The sequence below is a fragment of the Onychomys torridus genome, chromosome 19 (genome assembly GCF_903995425.1).
Source record: "Onychomys torridus chromosome 19, mOncTor1.1, whole genome shotgun sequence".
Taxonomy (NCBI): Eukaryota; Metazoa; Chordata; class Mammalia; order Rodentia; family Cricetidae; genus Onychomys; species Onychomys torridus.
In genome coordinates this window covers 50,453,877-50,473,951 of record NC_050461.1, presented here as the reverse complement: position 1 = coordinate 50,473,951, position 20,075 = coordinate 50,453,877, and the positions used below count along the sequence as shown (strand labels likewise).

The 20,075-nt window shown below is 46.3% G+C and overlaps 1 protein-coding gene across 3 annotated transcripts in view; it reads right to left on the bottom strand.

The window, feature by feature from the left end:
* Nucleotides 1-18,614, bottom strand: part of Tiam2 (TIAM Rac1 associated GEF 2) — a 108,381-nt gene extending 89,767 nt beyond the window's left edge. For all 3 annotated transcript variants that reach the window (XM_036168642.1, XM_036168643.1, XM_036168644.1), the window contains exons 1-5: nucleotides 18,560-18,614; nucleotides 16,121-17,332; nucleotides 9,678-10,113; nucleotides 7,087-7,259; nucleotides 5,012-5,236 (exon numbers count right to left, since the gene is read on the bottom strand). In XM_036168642.1, coding sequence (XP_036024535.1) covers nucleotides 5,012-5,236; nucleotides 7,087-7,259; nucleotides 9,678-10,113; nucleotides 16,121-17,317 — 2,031 coding nt within the window. In that variant the 5' untranslated portion in view covers nucleotides 17,318-17,332; nucleotides 18,560-18,614. The remainder of the gene's footprint in view (nucleotides 1-5,011; nucleotides 5,237-7,086; nucleotides 7,260-9,677; nucleotides 10,114-16,120; nucleotides 17,333-18,559) is intronic.
* Between the last annotated feature and the right edge of the window lie 1,461 nt (nucleotides 18,615-20,075).

Here is a 20,075-nt window from a genome sequence, read left to right as displayed (position 1 = left end):
GCTGGAGTAATGGATACAGCCGCTCTCGTGGGGTTCCTCCAGACACCATAGCAGTACTAGTAGCATACCTGCACCCCTTTTCCAGCCCACTCTTCAATGGGCAGAACCCTAAGTTCTTGGAAAGGGGACACAGGAGGCAGGCTATGAGGGGGAGGAGAAGCCATCTGGGAGGATGCCAAGACTGCCTAAGGGTGGTGAGGCTTTTGTCCTGATTTACTTGTTTGAAATAATAAACGGAAAGGAAAATAAAGTACTAACTGGACTTAATTTACAATGCTTCCTCCCTCAGGACTTCAAAGGCGCTCCCCATGAGGACACACAGCGGGGTCTGGTACGCATTGGACACGCTCAAATGAAAGTTGCATCATCTCCTCCATAAAACAGCCCAGAGGCGGGAGGACAGGACTGTAGCACAGTTTATTTTAAGCAAAGCATGGGACCTCCACAGCAGCATGAAACACAGACATTGTTGCTGTGACGGTGTCACGGTGTCTATTAGGGAAGGGCGTCGACAACCATTTTCTCCACCCACCAACTTCAAAGGGATCCTGTCCCAGAGATTTTTATCTATCTTGCATGATGTCATCTTACACCGTCGTATCTGCCATTGTGAGGACACACGATGGCTAGACCTGAAGTTTCTGGAGTCTCTGGGAGAAATGTTTTATGATCAAAAATGCACAGCCCAGCTGTGACTTCTAAATGGCAATGAGCAAGAGTGCTACTTCAGGATGGAAACTTTAAAACAGGTGTCTTGCAGGACACATGAAAGATGCACGGGGCTGGGGCCTCATTGGTCCAGGCCTGTGGATACAATGGACAATACATTCCTCATTGGAGACTTAAGAGCAACCTCAAGCCAATGAGAAAGACCTGAAGAAAGATGTATCAAGGTTAACATACGAATCATCCAGTTAACAGCAGACTAGATACCCCCACACCAGAGTATGTGTAAGGGACAGAGCACGTTTGAGAATACACAAAAGGGGCAGAAGGCGGGTGCGGTGTGAACCACACCTATAGGCACGTCCGCTCCTGGCTGACACGCTTGGACCCACATCATTCTTGGGAATTTTTTTCTCATTCTTAATAACATCTTCTATTTCTACCTCTATCCATATGTTTCTGGGTCCTATTCTTTGTTCTGAGGCATCTGGAAAGTCATGGGCACCCTCTGGACTCCTATCCATACCTGTAACACACTTGCTTTTCTCTAACTTCTGGTCTAGCAAATGGACAGAAAATGGCTCTTTCTACCTCTTCCTGACAGTTGAGTTAGGAAGAGTGAGCCCAGTGGCTGTGACTCCTGTTACTCCCTGAAGGGCTCTTTGGGGAAAGGTGACTAAATTATGACCTTAAAAACAACTCCAACATGGTAAGATGACTTTAAGGCAGAATTTCTGAGGCTTAACCAAAGACTTCCTCATCAGGAATTTGCAGAGCATTATGAGGCACGGGTGGAAGAGTGTGGAGGAGGTAGGGGAGGGATGGTGAGGGGGGTGGGGATGAGGGCTGACAGCAGGGGTGAGGCAAACCAGAGTGAAGAGCTGGTGATATCAGGAAGGTATACTCAAAATGACGAACATGACTCTGTCAAAGAGTGGGCAATGGGCCTCAGGGGATAAAACGCCTGCACCTTTGCATGTGCTAACAAATGCTCTACACTTAAGTACAACAGCAGCCTGACTTCCTTTCTTTGTGACATGGTCTAGATAAATTGCCCAGGGTGGCCAGTCATTTGCTGTGCAGCCTTGGCTGGCTTAAATTTATGATCTTCCTGCCTCCGCCTCCCAAGTAGCTGGAAGGACTATAGGCCTACACTAACAGGTTCTAGTGATCCCAGTTTGTACAAAGAGCTCCTCTTTGGACCACCTAACCACTCAAGACTCTCATATTTATGTAAAACATTACATTGTAGCAAGCCCTGCCTATCAAGAGATCAGAAGTGATGAGACACCATCCAGAAACCATTCATAAACTATGGACAATACAACAAAATATATGGGGGGAAAGAGGGGGACGGAGAGAGAGAGGTGAATGTACTTCCAGAAGAGACCACTGACTTTTTGCTGTTGTTGTTAACTTTATGTGTCTGCGTGTATTGCCTGCATGTCTATGCACTACATGTATGCAGTGCTCACAGAGGCCAGAAGAGGGTGCCAGGTCCCCTGGAACTGGAGTCACGGGTGTTGTGAGCTGCCATGTGGCATCTGGGCATTAAACCCAGGATACACCCTGCACTCAGAGATAACTGAGAACCTCTTGCAATCTGAAGCATTAAGGATAACTTCTGGACCAAAGGTATCAACAAAAAATGGAGACAAATCAGTATCCAAAAGCTGTCTGCTCAAGAGGCCTTCCATGAGACTATGAAAAGCAAGAGAAAATTAAACAAATCGTTAAACAAATTATTCACCTAACAAGAGCCCTAAAATAATTTAACCACCCGTAACACAGAGTTAGTTATTGTTCAAATACACCAAGAAATTAACTTAACTTGGCTTGCCTTAAAAGTGATTATCAGGGCACTCTTATACACACCTATGTGGTAGAGGGTACTAAGGTATACAATTTGCTCTCTTGGTTGGTTAGTTTGTTTGTTTGAGCCAGATCTTACTCTGTAGCTCAGGCTAGCCTGAGACTCACAAGCAATCCTACCTCAGCTGAAATAAAAACCCACACTCTAAGATGAAGACTACAGATTATAGTTATCATAATGCAATGGATGAAGACACACAAGGACATGACCGCAACTCCACCTCTACCTGTGATGTCAACCCCACCTCTACCTGTGATGTCAACTCCACCTCTACCTGTGATGTCAACTCCACCTCTACCTGTGATGTCAACTCCACCTCTACCTGTGACGTCTTTCTATCTCTTTGCTTGAGACAACTCCCGGGATTTTCCTCTGGAAACACTGCCCTGGTGTGCTGGAGCCTAAGAACAATGGGTTTTGTTCCCTTGGGTTATGCCCGTGTGCCAGGTGAGCTCTTCCCAGAGGAAAGCAAACACAGTGGAGAAAAGGGGAGTGGGGCTCCAGGTGGGGAGCACCTGTCACTGTGACAAAATCCCGAGTCCTTTCTACCCTCTGCTTTCCTCCTGGGCTTTGCCAGCAGCCGCTCTGATCACATGGAGCATCTTCCCTACGAACCATTCCACTCAGCAGCATAAATTCTATAGAATTACAACAACTGGGTTGGGGATTTAGCTCAGTGGTAGAGCGCTTGCCTAGCAAGCGCAAGGCCCTGGGTTCGATCCTCAGCTCAAAAAAAAAGAAAAAGAATTACAACAACTGCATTCCGGCATTTCCTAACTAAACTCACAAGCATTTTATGTCCCTTCCTACAAGACCTTTGTACCTAAACATCCATTGCCACTTTGCTGCCCACTGTCCTTCCTTAGCCAATCTGTCCTTCGAATGACATTTCCCAGAATGGCTACTTTTACCATGCTTTCTCCCCAACTTAAAACATTACATCCACCTCCAACCTTCAATGCTAAGAAGGCAGTCAGCTCTCCTTCACTTAGATATAACAACTGAGAAAATCAACTGAGAGCAGGAGAGGTTATATTGGCTCACAGGTTCTGAGATGTCAGTGTGTGTTCACAGGCTGTGTTGTTTCTGGGCCCATGGTGCGACAGAACATGGAGGACTCAGGGCAGAACAAAGCTACTCACCTCACAGTGGATGGAAAGTGGAGAGAGAGAGAGGAGGAGGAGGAGGAGGAGGAGGAGGAGGAGGAGGAGGAGGAGGCCAGAGACAAAATAAACCCTTCCAGGGCAGGCCTTCCCTTACCACTTCCTCCACCGAGGTCCCAGCTCCTAACGTTTTTAATACTTTTAATACTTCATCCATGGCATCACAGTCCTTGTGAGCCAATGACCTCCTAAAGGCCCCTCCTGTGAACCCTGCTGAAAGGAGATCAAGCCTTCAACACATTTGGGGACATTTAAAATCTAACTCACAACAACAGGATACAATAAATCCACCCAAGCCTTAGAGTCAAAATCCATATGGCCTGAATGGTATGTCTCCTCCAGATCTCCATGTCAAAGGCCTGAATTCCCAAGGTGACGGAGTCAGGGAGTGGGGCTTTCTGGCAGAGCACTCAGGAATGACATCCGTGTCCTTAGGAAGGGAACACACAGAATTGCTTTGCTCCTCCCACTATAGAAGAAGACAGCAAGACAACACACCACCTACATACAGGGAAGCCGGGCCCATCTGCCATGGGACCTGCTCTTGCCTTGATAGAGGACTTTCAGATTCCAGAACCACAAACAATAACTTTCCATTGTTTATAAACCACTTTGTTTATGGGCTCTGTTACAGGAAAGGCATTGACATGGCATCCCACCTAAGTGCCAAGTACTTATGCCAACTAAAACTTCTATGCTAGGGTGCTCAGGAGCCCCAAGCCACCTCTCTGTTACATCTGCCCCAAACCAAATGGGCCCTTAAGGCCATCTTCTTCCAGGAAGTCATCCTCATCATTTCCTCAAGTTCCCAGCTCAAGCTCAACCCAGCAATCTCTCAGAGCATTTGAAGACTACACAGAGGCTCACCTATTCTAGCCCATTCTCGAATGTTCTTCCTTGTCATATTTACCAGGCTTGCTTTCTAACTAGATCATACATCTCTTAGAAATAACATTCACCACTGCCCGGCCTGTAATCCCAGCACTCAGGAGGCAGAGGCAGGTGGATCTCTGTCAGTTCAAGGCTGGCTACAGAGATAGTCCAGGACAGGCTCCAAGGCTACAGAGAAACCCTGTCTCAAAAAAACAAAAAAAAAAAGGAAGGAAGGAAGGAAGGAAGGAAGGAAGGAAGGAAGGAAGGAAGGAAGGAAGAACATTTCAACATTATTTTTCATGCTTTCAAGTCAGACACAGCTCTAAGATATATCAATATGTGCAATATGTTAGAGAGGGAAGAACAGAGAAGGGAGAAGACAACCCACTCGGGAGTGTGCATAGGTGGCTGTGGGGTGACAGGCAATCACTGGTACCTGGTTCTCGATGGCCTTCCTGTTCTTGGGGTCGCTCACCACGGACAGCTGAAGCTCCGCCATCTTCTTCATCTTGCTGTCCATGTCGATCTTCTGAAGCAAGCTCCTGGTCTGGCTCTTTAGCAACCTCACCGTGTCTTCTTTCCCATGCTTCTTTGCGAAAAGAGACGCACATGCCGAGTGAATGGCGGTGACCCAGTTTTCCAGATCTGTCTGGCTTGTGGCCTAGACAGGGGATGGAGGAAATATTTGAGATTGTTTGCGCATAAAAGTTCTCTCCAAAATGGAAGACCAAGATTTCCAAAGTTTAGTTTCCCAAATATAAGCACCTAACTGAGGTTCAAAGACTCTGAGAGAAGAACATAAATAGTTAAGCAGAGGGATTGGAGAGATGGCTCAGAGTTTAAGAGCACTGACTACTCTTCCAGAGGACCTGAGTTCAATTCCCAGCATCCACATGGCAGTTAACAACTCTAAGATCTGACACTCTCACACAGGCATCCACACAGGCAAACTACCAATGCACATAAAATAAAAATAAACTAATTTTTTTTTTAAAAAATGAAGCTAAAAAAAAGAGTTAAGCAGAAAGGTCTGCAGAGCCTATGGTGGTTACTTCTAACTACTAGTTTCATATAGCTGAGGATTTCCCATGAAGACTAGGTAGCCTAGATAAGGTTGATCTGTGGCCATGTCTACAGGGGATTATCTTGACTGCTTTGGCACCTTTCCCTAGCTTTGGGTCCTGGATTGTGTCAGAAGAGAGAAAGTGAGCTCAGCATCATGTGTATGTGTGGTGTGTTTGTAAGTGTGTGAAGTGGGGGGGGGGGGTGATGTGTGGGTGTGGGTGTGTGTGTGCACATGAACACATGCCCACATTTGTTTCTTTCTCTGACCTTGACTGTGATCAATATGATATGATTAGCTGCCTCAAACCACCAAACACATACATACACATACACATACATACACACACACACACACACACACACACACACACACACACACTATGACTTCCTCACAGTGATGGACCTAGAATCCTGAACTAAAATGAACCTTTTCGTGTTGATTTTTGTCAGGGTCTGTCATCATGGAAATAAAAGGCAGAAATCTAAGTGTGGCAATCAGAAAAACAAGGAACAAATAAACAGCTCTCAGTTAGTGACACAAAACAAGGGTCTATCAACCCAAGGTGACATCGTGTCATAACATAGCACATTCATGCTAAAAAGCAATCCTATAAGGTCTTTTGGTGGTGGTGGTGGTGGGTGGTGGGTGGTGGGTGGTGGGTGGTGATGGTTTTTCAAAATACAGTCTCTCTCTCTGTAGCTCAGGCTATGCTGAAAAGCACTATGTAGCCCAGGATAATCTTGAACTCACAGTAATCCTCCTGCCTCAGCCTCCCTCATACAGGTATGAGTTACCCCCTGCTTCACTTCTGTGGACTCTCATAAACCTACTTGTTCAAAGCCCAAAGTGTCAAGAAGTTGGCTAAGTACTCCAAGAAGACAGAGGTGCTCAACTATGGTATCAGAAAACCTACAGGACTCACCACCACGCTAGACATTTCTATCAAGTTGATAAAAATCCCAGTGGCAAATATACTGGATATTAATTATCCAAAGGCAGCAGTCACATTCACAACACTTGTCCAGGAGGATCTAGTGTACCTGAAAAGCTTCTTCTTTGATTTTTACTAGGATTCCTGGGAGTCGTTGAAGCTTCCCTGGCTACAATCCCCAGGCTTTCTTTGAAAGATCTCAGTTCTGGAACTCTTGGACGTTACCCTCTCTAAGTCATGTGTTACCCAGAGCACACATCACAGTATTTCTCTTTGTCCTCACATGATATGACAGGCAGTAGCCTGGAACTTCACAAGGACCTGACAAATGCCTGCTATAGGAATGGCCGGGTCTTGGCACTGGTAGGTATGAGAACCCACAGTCTCCTGCTCACACCCTAATCCCAAAGCATAATGGAACATTTGCTGAACTCATGTCCAAGTTCCTTTTTAATCTGTTTGATTATTCATGTGCCATCACCTTGTCCTTCCATTTGCAAAGCAGCAGCAGTACCTGGAAAAGGTGGACGTCCCCGCAGGAGTTGCTCAGGCAGAACACGTGCTCCTTCTTGGGATGCTCTGGGACAGACTGCACGATGCTGTCCTCTGCAAAGAGGGCACACCGTGGGGCGCTATTCTGGTCTGCAGAATTCTTTCCATAAGTCTCATAAAACAGCAGAGTACAGCCTGGGAAAGAGAGGACCAGAGAATGTAGGAAAGGTATGCGAGGTAAATGACACAATCCCCAAATGTCCCCCAGACACCTGCAAAAGGGGCCGGTGTTCGAACAAGGAAACCTTGGCATGAGCAGCATGCCTAGTCAAACTCTTAGGACCAATCTGAAGAGCAGATGATGTGCTCAATGTGGCATCACTGATCAATGACAATGCAGCCTACCTCCACCTGACTCCACAGGCACTCTCTCCACACAGCTGTCCTACAAGGTTGTCAGAGTGGCAGACTCCAATCTACCAATAAGAAACGGGGGGGGTGGGGGGGGTGCAGTCACATGTGTGGGTGTCCCGGGCCACATGACAGTGGAGCAGGGATCTTTCTCACCTCAACACCCTCATTCTCATGCTATTGTGAGTTCGAGTAACCCTGACAACCCCTCTCAGCCCAGGAAACTCTGTGAACTGCAAGGAAATCCACTCATTGGAAAAGGCAGATGTTCCTTGTTAAATGTTCTATCCTCCAGACTCTGAGGGTTGCCTGCTTAGCACTGTATATGTCAGTTGTGACAGCGGGTCACAAGACAGTTCAGTAATAATCCCTCTCTGCAGAAAACCATTTCCAATTTATCCACATGATTACCTCAAGGATAATTTCTAAAGATTAGCCCAAATATATTAGTTTCAACATTATAAGCCTGCTCCATGGGAGGGATGGCGTACCTGGGACTGTAGACCTGTTCTATTTCTCTAGGAAAGTCTGTCACACAAGACTAGGGAGAAGGAAGGGCACTGTCACCTCCATCACAAGAGTCCCTAAACCTCTAATGATGGAAGATAACATCTGTCCTTTAAAGACACACTCACCTTTACTTCCACCCTGTCTCCCTGGAAACACATTTCCTCATGGCCTACAAATCAAATTCTTAAACCTTTTTGCACTTACAAAACGTTTCAGCAAAATTTCATACTCTGTCCTGAGGCAGCTAAGGCCTAATTTTCTTATCCCTTCTTAAAAGCTGGGTCTGTTCTTTGCTTTCCTCAACCAATCATGAACCATAAAGATCCTAACCCATAATGAGAAGTCACTGGGTCCTGGGGCCTTCACACACAGCACATGCTGTCCACTGGGGAAACTTACTCGAGGAGTTTATAAGACAATAAAAAATAAAGCCTACCCATCAAGGTTGGGGCAGGGGTTCAGAAACTGCTTAACAGAGAAGACAGCACAGGAAAGCTAAGAAGGGGTACCATGAGGGAGGCACTCAGGCAGTTCACAGTGTCCACATGGGATTTTGTGTTTCTGCTCACTTCCCTGTGGAAGTAGCGGTGGGAACATCCAATCATGACTTCTGAAACATCCTATTCAGCCTCTCTAACAATCACAGGAGGCCTTTGCGGAGGCTGAGGCTGCACCTCCTGTCTGCACCTGTATAATCAGGGCTGTGCTCACTGAGGCACCTCACCGCCTCACGAGATGGAGTTCTTCCAACCCTACAATGGCAGTAAGCAAAGCAATCACAGCTGCTGACTGGCAACGCTTGGGAGAGGTGTTCCTACCTTCACATGACAAGTTCCTATCTGTGGTCTAAGAAAGGACTGTGGGGAAGGAGGGCGTAGAGAAGAGGGGGCCACACTCAGAGTGTCATATTGTCTTTCAGCGTATGCTTAGCATGTCCAAGGCCCCAGGTCCAACCCCAAACAAGTGAACAAAGAAACAGCTGTACAGTGGTGGTGACAATAAGACGTTTTTAGTCAATAAACGGGGAAGATACAGGTCCAATTTTCTAGACAACATTCCATCTTGGGAGGGAATTCTAGCTTTGGAATTCTGAGCACATGCAGAATGGAAAATACAAGTGACGTATATGTGACTGTTATTTAATACTGTTTTGTATTATTCGAGATACAAATAAAGTATCAAAGAATGGCAGAGTAACATACATAGAAAATAAATTTAAAAAGTATTTTCAGTAGAGCATGCTATGGGATGATATGTCACAATCTTTCAAGTTAGGACTGGGAACGTGACCCGAGTCATCAAGTTCTTGCCTTGCAAGCATGAAGCCCTGCATTTGATCCCCAGAATACACATTAAAAACCAAAAATTAGGCATTATCATAGTTTTTAAAATCCCAGTGCTGGAAAGGTGGAGATGGGTGGATGTTGAGGCTCACTAGCCAGTTGGTTTGGCCGAATTGGAGATTTCTAAGCTGGAGAGAGACTATCTCAAAATAAGGTGGATAGCACCTCTGGAATGGCATCTGAGCCTGTCTCCTGCTTCCACATGTATGCGCATGTACATGTGTATATACTGCACACAAGCACAGACACACAGTATCCTTTACTTACTCACACTCATGCGGACCCACCAGCACTTCCTGGAGACAGGGAAACTGAAGGACAAGCCTTCGGTGAACCACAACACACGTACCTTTCAGTGTCACCCAGTACTGTTTCCACTTCCTCCGAGCCACCAGCTCCAATTTCCTCTCCTTCTGCAAGGTGACGAGGGGTTTGAAGAAGAGCCACCCGGCTTTCCGGACCACTCCTTGCTCCTTCTCAAAGAGCAGATCCAGCTGCTCCAGGGAGCTGAGGGACTCGCTGCTCGACTCCACAGTTTCTGTGGACGTTTCTGTGTGCTCCATGTTGGTCCTGCTCATTTCCAGCTCTCGCATGAAATTCTCGTAAATGTTCTGTCGGAGGGGATCGCTGCCAATCACGTGAGTGGACTCGCTCCTCTGGGGCAGGGTCTGAGCTGAGCCCCCTGACCACAGTAAGGCAGATGTTTGCATGGACCCCTGCACGTCTGCATTCAGTCCATCTGAGCGGCTGTCAAAGTACTCACTGCCCTCCTTGGAGCGCGGTTCCTGAACACAACACAAATTACCAGCCAGTCATCATCACAAGCTATGGAACTGTCCTCTAAATAGCCTTGGTGTAATGGGGCTACATCCTACAACGGTGATGCAAAGAACCTTGTAACAAAACCACTGGGATCACCACATCTCCAAACCAGAAAGAATTTTAGAAATCGTACCACACGATCTCACGCACACCGTGGAGTCAAATGGAAAGAGGTAAACAGGGAGCCACTCTGAACCTAGCCTGAGTTCAATACCACATCAATTAGTATACTTAAAACACACAGTTCTAGAATGATATTCTTTGCAAACAGTGATTTAGGGTCTTCTAGGAAAGAGTCAATGTTCTTATCATCCATTTTTCTCCTAAGCCACGTGAAATCGTTGACTTAGAAAATAACCATGGGGGCAGGGCAGGGCTAGGAGTCCATACAATTAGGTTGATACCAACACCCTTTCCTCCTTCTCCCTGTCTCCAATGAAGTCTTCTGGCCAACTGCCCAGGCTTAGACTCTTATACATAGTAATATCTACCATCTTATTTCCCACTTTATACAGTAAAATCCAAGCTCCAAGGATTCATAATCCACTGGATTATGAATTACTACCTAGTAATTGTAGGCTGTCATTTTGTTTTGTTTAAGATTTGCATTTTTATTTAATTCAGGAATTTATCTTAAAAGTGAACTCTTTTGTCCATCTCCTTCTATTTCAGTTCCTGCTTTTCTCTGGGCACTGGGGGACACCTAAGATATGACTCTTGACTTTAATAGTGGTTCCAATACAAACTCGACCACAAGCCACTGTGAATAAGCTATCTAATGACTGCTAAACCTAGGGACCCAGAACACTCAGCCAGCCAGTTAGAGAGCCAGGCGACAAACATAAGACAGTGATCACGATGCCTTTGTTAGCTTTCATGGAAAGCAGCTGACTGACTGACCAAGCATTCATTGCTGAATGGGAGGAAACCAGCTGTCAACAGTGGCTTCCACTTGTAGCCCAGCAGCATTTTGAGAGGCTGAGGCAGGAGGGATGCCATGAGTTCAGGCCACCAAGGACTATCTAGTGAGTTCCAGGACAGCCTGGGCTGCAGAGTGAGATCCTACTTCAAACCAAATAAATTAATTAATAAGATGGCAGTAAATTCACTCCCAGTTCAAAAAGCACTGACATCCCAAATACCCAGCTCAGATTAATATAGCTGAAGGGAAGGGTTGAGAGGAGTCAAGTAGGGCTGGAGGGATGGCTCAGCCAACAAAGGCTAGGCTCACAACCAAAACCATAACCACAGTCAGGTAGACTCAGCTGTTGGTGGGCTTCTGATAGTATCCCCTACCGTCAAAACCAAAGTGGGTTGGGGCATTGAGTTGGGGCTCTATTTTGAACACTCCACCTTGTGGAGACATTTTCTTTTGGAAATTTCATCTAAAAAAAAACAACACATCAGATCACATTTACTGGGTGTCTTGGATAGGAAAACCATCACCAGGCAACTGAAGAGTGTTTTCCAAGGCCCAGGTGCTAAAACCAGAGCCCAGAACACAAACAGCTCTTACTAATCATGATAGCATCTTCCAGTGTGTTTACACTGTGTCCTGTGGTCATTCTTATTTATGTGCTGACACCTCCGCTTCAAAGAGAGAATCAAACAGCTGCTATGAGTCACTCAGGAAATTCAAAATACTTGGAGACTCTTAACTGTCACTTGGTTGAGACTTTCATAAACTCTGAGGACATGAAGGAATGCTGTTCATTTAGCAGCATTAATGTCACTGCAGCTATGACTCTCTGAACTCTCCCTGCCCCTGAACACTGGGACAATCTCTTTCCTTATAAAAGCCTTAGCGGGGTGTTTCAAAACGAGCAAATCTCTGGCAGGGAGACGTACCCAAGTTACATATGACCAATAAACACTGTTGTTGTCCTTGATTCTCATAAGAAAGAGACTTCATGTTGCAGGGCTGTTAAACATCCGGCCATAACAAAGCAAGACTGTTCCTTCTTGAGACGTGAACGAATACCACATGTGGGTATTTATCACTAATTCTGACACATGGGCATGAATTTCCCCAGGCTCTCATCAATGTCCAAAACTGTCCATCTAGAATCCCAATTGCCAATGATGAAATCTCGGTCCAAGAAGAGCATTTTGAAAAATAAGATGTCTTTAAATAGGTCCAGACGCAGTTCCTAATAACTGCTAGATGGATTTGAGACTCAAGAGCTTACCATATGTGTGCACAATACCTGTGATTTCTGTTCCTACCAAATCATAACCATAGGCAGTGACTACTGTAACTTGATGACCAGGGCAACAACTGTAAGTAAGGGGGGTAAAAGTAACATCACTCCATAGAGAAGCAAACACTGCATGACCCCTCTCACATATGTGAGAATCCAAGATAGGTGGACATGGAGGCCAAGGGTAAGAAAGAGGCTGCACCGGTATAAAGCTTTGGTTACACACCAGCCAAGCACGTTCTAGAGATCTGATGTGCACCATTACAGCTGTAGCTGATGTTCCTTTGTATATATGAAATAGGCTAAGGTCATAGATTATGAACAGTCTCACAATAAAAGAAAGCCAACTTGATAATTATGTTCAGTGGTGACTGTATTAACTAGCTTGGTTACGGTGACCATTCCCATTGTCTATTTAAGTCAAGGTAAGCCAAGGTTATACATCTTAAATATATTCAATTTCTGCTTATTAATTATACCCAAATAAAGCTGAAAAAGCAAAAGATGATGCCTAACTCTTTAAAGGAAACCCCATCTCTATCCTCATGTGCTAGGAAACGTGCCGAGTCCTTGCTCACAGGCCACTCCTCTTAACAGGAAAAGACTGCTAGTCTCTGAGACAGTGTCACTTTAGAACAGAACTGAGAATTTACAATTAAAGGGGGCCAGAAATCGAGTCTTTGTGTCCCAAATCCTCTCTGTGACAAACCATAGAAGTCCTCAGAGATGCCACCAAACATTTCTGGTCCTCCCCAAGGCACATGGTAGGGTCAATTTCCCACTCCTCCGTGAACTCAGGCCTGGCCTTACCATTTGCTGTGCCCAGGGAATAGAAGCAGAAGTTAAGCATGTCAGTTCTCAGAGAAAGCTTTCAAAGTCAACACAATCCTCTCCACTGTAGTAGTTTATTGTGTTCTTCATGACAGCTGTTCCGGCAGCCTAGGGTCTCAAAGAACAGCACAGACCCCGGCTACCTGCTGACTGTGATGAACATGCATCATGAGTAGAGAAACAAACTGTGGTCATCCCACAGAGATGGGGGCAGGGGACACTGTTAACTCAGCACAGCCTATCCCACCCTGAAAGAACAAAATGTTTAGCCAAGACAGGATGAGGGTCTTTGTCAGCTAAATTTCATATGAGGTGTGCGCCGAGCGCTCTCCAGTACATGTTTCTCCATCTCCTAGCATGGCATTCTTTTTCGGGTGTCTGGTTTTCAGGCTCCCACATATGAGGACAGACTTAAAGGTCTGTATTGAAAGGACTATTCTGTCTATGTCATCTTTGAAAGTCAAAACAAATGCCTGTCCATCAAGCAAAGCTTTCTGAATCATTGCTCTGCTGGCATACAGAAGTTTATGTGGGTGAAAGAAAGTAGCTATTGCTTCAATGCCTTGTTAAGACATCTCATCGCAGACTCCTCCTATGCATGGATTGCCTTTTTTTTTTCTGTGTGAGGTACTAGGGATTGAGCCTGGTGCTTCAGCTGCAAATGCACTGCTCTACTGTACCATGTCCCCAGGCATCTTTTTATTTTTTACTTCGAGACAGGATCTCACTAAGATGCCCAGGCTATCTTTGAACTCACTCTTTAGCCCAGAAAGACCTCAAACTTCCCACTTCAGCTTCCCAAGTAGTTGGGATGATGATCCTGAACCATCATATGTTGCTGGAACACATCTAAAAGGACCTTGTCCTAATCCTTTTTATGAAAGGAAAAGTAATGTCTGAACAATAGGACAGTCACTCTTGTTCACATCTATCATCAATCACTGGGGAATCCACAGACAACACTTTCAGAAGGCTGTCCTTATGGGTCACTTAAAAACAAAAGGGTCTAAATCTTTCATTATCCTATTCAACAATGATTAATAGCAGTCAACAATATCTTGGCATTTATCTGAGGTTTAACAGATGTAGTCTCCAACCTGCTTCTCCACTACCTGACCAGGAAGATTGCAAACACCTTGATTCTTCAGCTTCCTTGTCTCTTAAATGTGGAAGTCCTTTCTAGCATTCAAATTCTCTTTTCAAAATCCTACTCAGTTTGCTCATAACTCCACATGGCACACAATACATCAGAGGTAAGTTTGTGCGTGACACCAAACTGAGGGGGGTTCAGCCCCCCTCGGAAGGCTGGGCAGTCAGTGACAGCAGCGGCAGAAAGTGGTCTACGCACTATGGTGATGGCTGAAATAGCTTTGGACCTGTGAAATAGAGCCTGCGTATGTTCAGGATCACTGAATGCTGAGTCAGGCCACAAACACAGATGACGAAATATGCTCTGGGCCAACCACCAGTGGCATTCCAAGACAGTGTACCTGAGGGGACAGGGTGACAGCAGCTGGACATAGCCAGCTCTGTAATAGTGGGATCCAAAGGATGTGAGCTGTAGTCCTGGGGCAGTAGGGGCTGAACAGCATGCTCTACTCAGGCACTGTGCAATGCTCGGGAAGCAAGAGCCAGGAGCAAAAGCCTAAAGTCTGGTGATTTAGCCTAAGAGACACTAACTCAAGAGCAAGAAAATTGCCACACTGAGAGATATGAAAGAGATCCTGGAGACAGCATGGTGGTCACCTGACCTCCATCACCCCTGGGAGAGAGGGTGGAGATGGCAGGCACCATCCACAAGAAGGAAGTAACCAATGGTAAACTTTATAAATAGGTAATGTCCTACCAGGAGAGGTTATATTGTTACCTGCTCTTAATGGCCCATGTTTGTTTGTTTCTTTTTATATTCACATGAATGTGTTTATCTAGCAGGATTAAGACAATGTTCCCCTATACACTGACTGTCTAATCATATTCTTTTCAACTATATGACCTCACTAAAAAAATAAAACCAAATAGACCAAATGGTTGGGGATTTAGTTCAGTGCTAAGAGTGCTTGCCCAGCATGTATAAGGCAGTGGGTTCCCTCTCCAGCACCATACACAGGCCCATTCTCCATGGTCTATGATTGGTTATGAACCGACTTAAATATAAAGTAATATCAAGTTGAGAAGACCTCCCGATCTGAACTTAATGACTATCTCCTTACCACTTTTATTCAGACTTCATGATTGAGGTCTAACAAAGACCTCAGATTACCAGGTCTCTTGGACCTTCACCCAGCTCTATGCCTTCCAAGAAAAGTTGGACCAACTTCAGAACTAGGCTTTCGAGCTTGCACACAAGTGCCAAGGCAATTTAGTTCAGGACCTGGGTGCTACCGCTGAATGCTGTTCTGTCTTCTGCCACCCATGCCAAAGTCTTAACCGCACCCCCCCCCAGACAGTACTGGGGTGGGGGAGGGGGCTCTAAGTGAATATTCAGTTTAGATGAGAGCCAGGAGCTAGAGTCCTAAAGGTACTGGTCTCCTCGTCATAAGGGAAAGAGACTAGGGTTCCCCTCTTCCCTGCTGTGTAAGGACAGAACCTTCAGCAGCCAGGAACAAGCCCTACCCAGAATCTCACCACAGTGCCTCATGACTTTCCAACCTCCAGAACCACGAAATACCAATCTATCCTTCAGCCATCCAGTCAGGAGTAGTATTCTGCCCCATAACTCGTCTAAAACATGGAGACACTAGAGTTGGCAGCTAAGACTCAAAGTGTATGTCTGAAGCAAATGAGAGAGCCAAACCCCCCTCAGAAAAGGAGCCATGCTGGGTCCAGTCAAACCCTTCCATTCACCAGCTCACCTGAGGGTATGAGTAGCTCCCAATACAGATTTGGGGGGGGGGGGGCTCTAGGACCCTTCACCCCCACCACTCCAGAGTGTTCTCACCTGTAGTTTCCTCTTCTTCCTAGAGAGGCTTCCTGTCCAGTCGCTGATGCGTCGCATTCTGGCTTTGAGGGTATCTTTCTTTGCAGCATCCTCAGTTAAGGCTTTGGACTTGCGACAGGGGAGAGTAAAGGAACTGTAGGGTATGGGATCCCTGTGATCCACCCTGGAGGGCACATCAATGTCAGACGCAAAGGAGACCCGGTTGCTCAGGCTGACTTGGGAGCCGATGTACTCATCGGAAGAACGGCAGGTCCCAGACGGAGAGCGGCATCCCAGGTTGGCGTCTTTGTACAGTTCCCGGAGGGAGGAGAGGGAGGAGCTTTGGTTGAAAGTTTTTTTGGTGTCACTGGGTGGAAAGCTGGTGGGGAGGCTGGGGTCCGGAGTGCTGGGAGCCAGAAAGGAGCCCTCTACCTCACTCATCTCCCCAGCATTGCCCCACGGAGAGTCATACCAAGATGACTCTGAGCTCAGGGAGCTGCCTTTGCTGGAGCGCAGGCGAGAGTCAGTGGGAGAGCGGCGCTGGCTGGCCGGGGAGTCTGCGCCCGAATCCCGCCTAGCTTCTGGCACCAAGCAGGTTTCCGATGCCAACGTAGGGGAGTATCTCAGCAGCTGTACAGGTCCACTGGGGTTCTCCGAGGGCCCTTTGTGGGGGTTGCCACCGTTATGGAACTCAACCCTTAAACACCCATCTAGCTTCCCCAGTGTCTTGATGAGTACCTTGGGGCTCCTGCGGTCCTCGCCTGGCGAGGTGGAGGAGATGCTCTCATTTCTCCTGTAGCAGGTGAGAAGGTGTCCATTGCAGTCCCTGGAGGTCACGTGGCTCTCCCCTGACTCGTGGCCAACGTAGTGGAAGCCATTCTCGGGTAAGAAAGCACCGCTGTTGCCCTGGAAATCATTTCCTGGGGCATTCGCTCGGTGCTTAGTGTAGGCAGTGCCCTTTGAGACTTTGCATGTGGGTCCACTGAGTCTGGTGGCGTAAGGCTGGTGGCTCTTGAAGTGAGAAAGGCAGCTTCGGGCGAGGGACCTGGACCTGTAGCCTGCTCCGCTGCTTCCGTGAGTCCATCCATGCAAAGACTTCTCATCTTTTGTATGAATGCTGCGTATTTTCAGAGAGCAAGGCTTTTGTTTAGCACCGGTGACAGTATTGCTATGATTCTTGGATCCTTGGAAGGTATACTGACTCTCAGAGTTCCCCATTTTAACCTAAAGAACCTGAGAACAGTTGTTATCAGTATGAGTCATGGTCTAAATTATACTGCAGTAAGACAGTTCTCTAAATAATAATTAATAATAATAATAATAATAATAATAATAATAATAATAAAGGAATGGAGGGTGCAGGACATTTCTTTCCATGCCTGACAAGATTCAAAGGTGCAGAGTTGAACCATTTGATGAACTGGTTCCCTTGATTGTGAAAGGCTACACTGGTCACACAGACCATGTTCCTGTGCTAGGGATTTTAAGTGCATTATCAGTGGCACGCTGTTAAAACTGAACAGGTATATAAATAAGTGTTAGCTAAAAGTAGACAGTCCCTTCAGACCCAGTGTGGGCTAAGGATCCTTGAAGCAAAAATGGAGGAAAGTCTGGACACATGGACATACAACCAGAGAAAAGACATTTTCATTACACAGGAATTATTATTCAGGGCAACAACTCACATGGTCTTGGGGAATGGATCTCAGGATCCCTCCAGAATCCAAAACCCTCAAACACTCAAGTCTTTGAATGCAATTTTTTTACTTACAACACATGTGTGTCCCCCCACTCCCTCACCCCCCCACCCCCCCCCCCCCCACCCCCGCCACGTGCTTCTCTCTTAGATCACACAGACAAGCTATGGAAATTGGTGTCACTCTGTACTTCCCACTGAATCATTTCAGGAAAACTGTTTGGACATGTTCAGTGATGCTGTCACTAAAAACACATATATTCAGTTGACAGCTAGAATCTACAGGTGCAGAACCCTTGGGCCCAGAGGACCTGTTGAGGTCCCTGCTCCCAAACAACCACAGCCCTAGTAAATTCACTTTAGGATGCAGTGGTGGGGGCGGGGGATTCAAATACTTACAGTTTAGAATGTGGGCAAGAGAAAAAGGCACTGTTTCTTCAAATCCCCTTTAAGGTTAAGTAAGCAAAATGCAAATAAAAATTTGCTCCAACCCATCCTCCTTAATCTTCTTCAGCAGTAACTATCGTGAGCCAACACACTCGTACTTCCTGTCAGGCTCCAAGCACATTTTACAGGTTTTTAAGTTTTCATTCTTACACACTGAAGCTTGTAGAGCCACAAAGCGGAAATCAAATGGATGGATATCTGGTTGTGGCAGGCATCAAACACCTAAAAAACCCAGTCACTGGAGCGAATAAACCCTTCTTTATTATTCAATGGGTCAAGCGCTTTATGAGAGGCCCACGAATTTCAGCTGTCCTTACCTGCAGCCTGGCTTCTGCTGGGAGGGAGGTTAATGCTCAGCAGGTTTTATGTGGTTTTGGGAACAATGCAGGCACTTGACCAACATGGGGGTGTGAGTCCATGAAGTGATCCTGAAAAACAAAACACACACACAAAATGTGACAACTCCATCAGGCATTTTACACTCAACTCCCAATAAGGTAAAATAAACAAATAGAGTTGGGGATGTAGCTCAGTTGGTAGTGTCTGCCTATCACCTACAAAGCCCTAGGTTTTCACCAAGGCTGAAAACCAGGCACAGCAGCACATGGCTATAATACCAGTTCTCAGGAGGTAGATAGAGGCAGGAGGACCAGAAGTTCAAGGTCATCATTGGCTATGCACCAATTTGGGGTACTGGGCTACAAGTCTGAACTATATCAGACCTCTCTCTAAAATGCATAAATAAATAACCCAATGGCTTAACATAAGCTATGCAGAAATAAAGTATTAGTGTTCAAAAATCACTTGACAGTGGTTCAGTAGGCAAAGGCACCTGCTGCCAGGCCTGATGGCCTGAGGTGGGTCCCTGGACACTGTGTGGTGGAGAGAGGTGACTCCGCAAGTTGTTTGCTGACCTCTCCATGCACACCCCGGCATGCATGAACGAACAGATGAGAACAATTTCAGGAACTAAAACCAAACACTGCCAAGTTAATAAACGAGATGTCTGCGAACTTCCTGGTTGATCAAGGAGGTTTAGAGATCTAAAGGGGAGCCAGAGCTGTCCATTCAGGGTCCGCAGCCAATGTCAGCCATTATTACAGCAGCAGGTGAGTGTCCAAATGAGTCAGGCTCATCAGTCACCACTCCCAGGCAAACAGCCCTCAGACGGCTGACAAAACCATGGGGATGTGCCCCATACACACCTCCCTCCGCCCCCTGGCAGGACAAGAGCGGTCCATTGTTCTCCATTTGGCCAAGGAGTAAAAGCAAAAGCCACAGGTAAAATCATGGTGAGTCGTCTTTGGCTGATGTCATAAGTTACAGAGGCTGACCTCAGCCATGAGTTTGACTTCTTCTCAAGCATGTATTTGGGGGGGGGGGGGCAGAAGTGAACCTCAGAAGGACAAGGTAGCTTTCCAAGTGGGGAGCTGGAGAGCACTGGGGTGGGAAGGGCCATCTGGTGGCATCCTGCCTGACACGAAGCCTTTACTTTCTCCCAGATGTAAACAGCTAAGTGACAAAGGGTCAAGAGTGGCCTTTTGAGTTCCTTTTCTGGAGTCTATTTCATAATTCTATTAGAACGTGCCAAACAAGATTGAGCACCTTCCCCATTTGGGGCCCCAGCAGCATTAAGTATCTTCATATTGCTGGGATGCCATCATCACCATCCATCACGACAGTCCTCTTCTCCCTGCAGGTCTGAAACTCTGCAGCCCACTGAGCAGTAATGCATGGCTCTTCATTCACTCCCCAGGCCACTGGCTATCACTTCTCTACCTTCCCTCTCCATGAAGGTGACACCTCAATGCACACCATAAAAGAGGACCACAA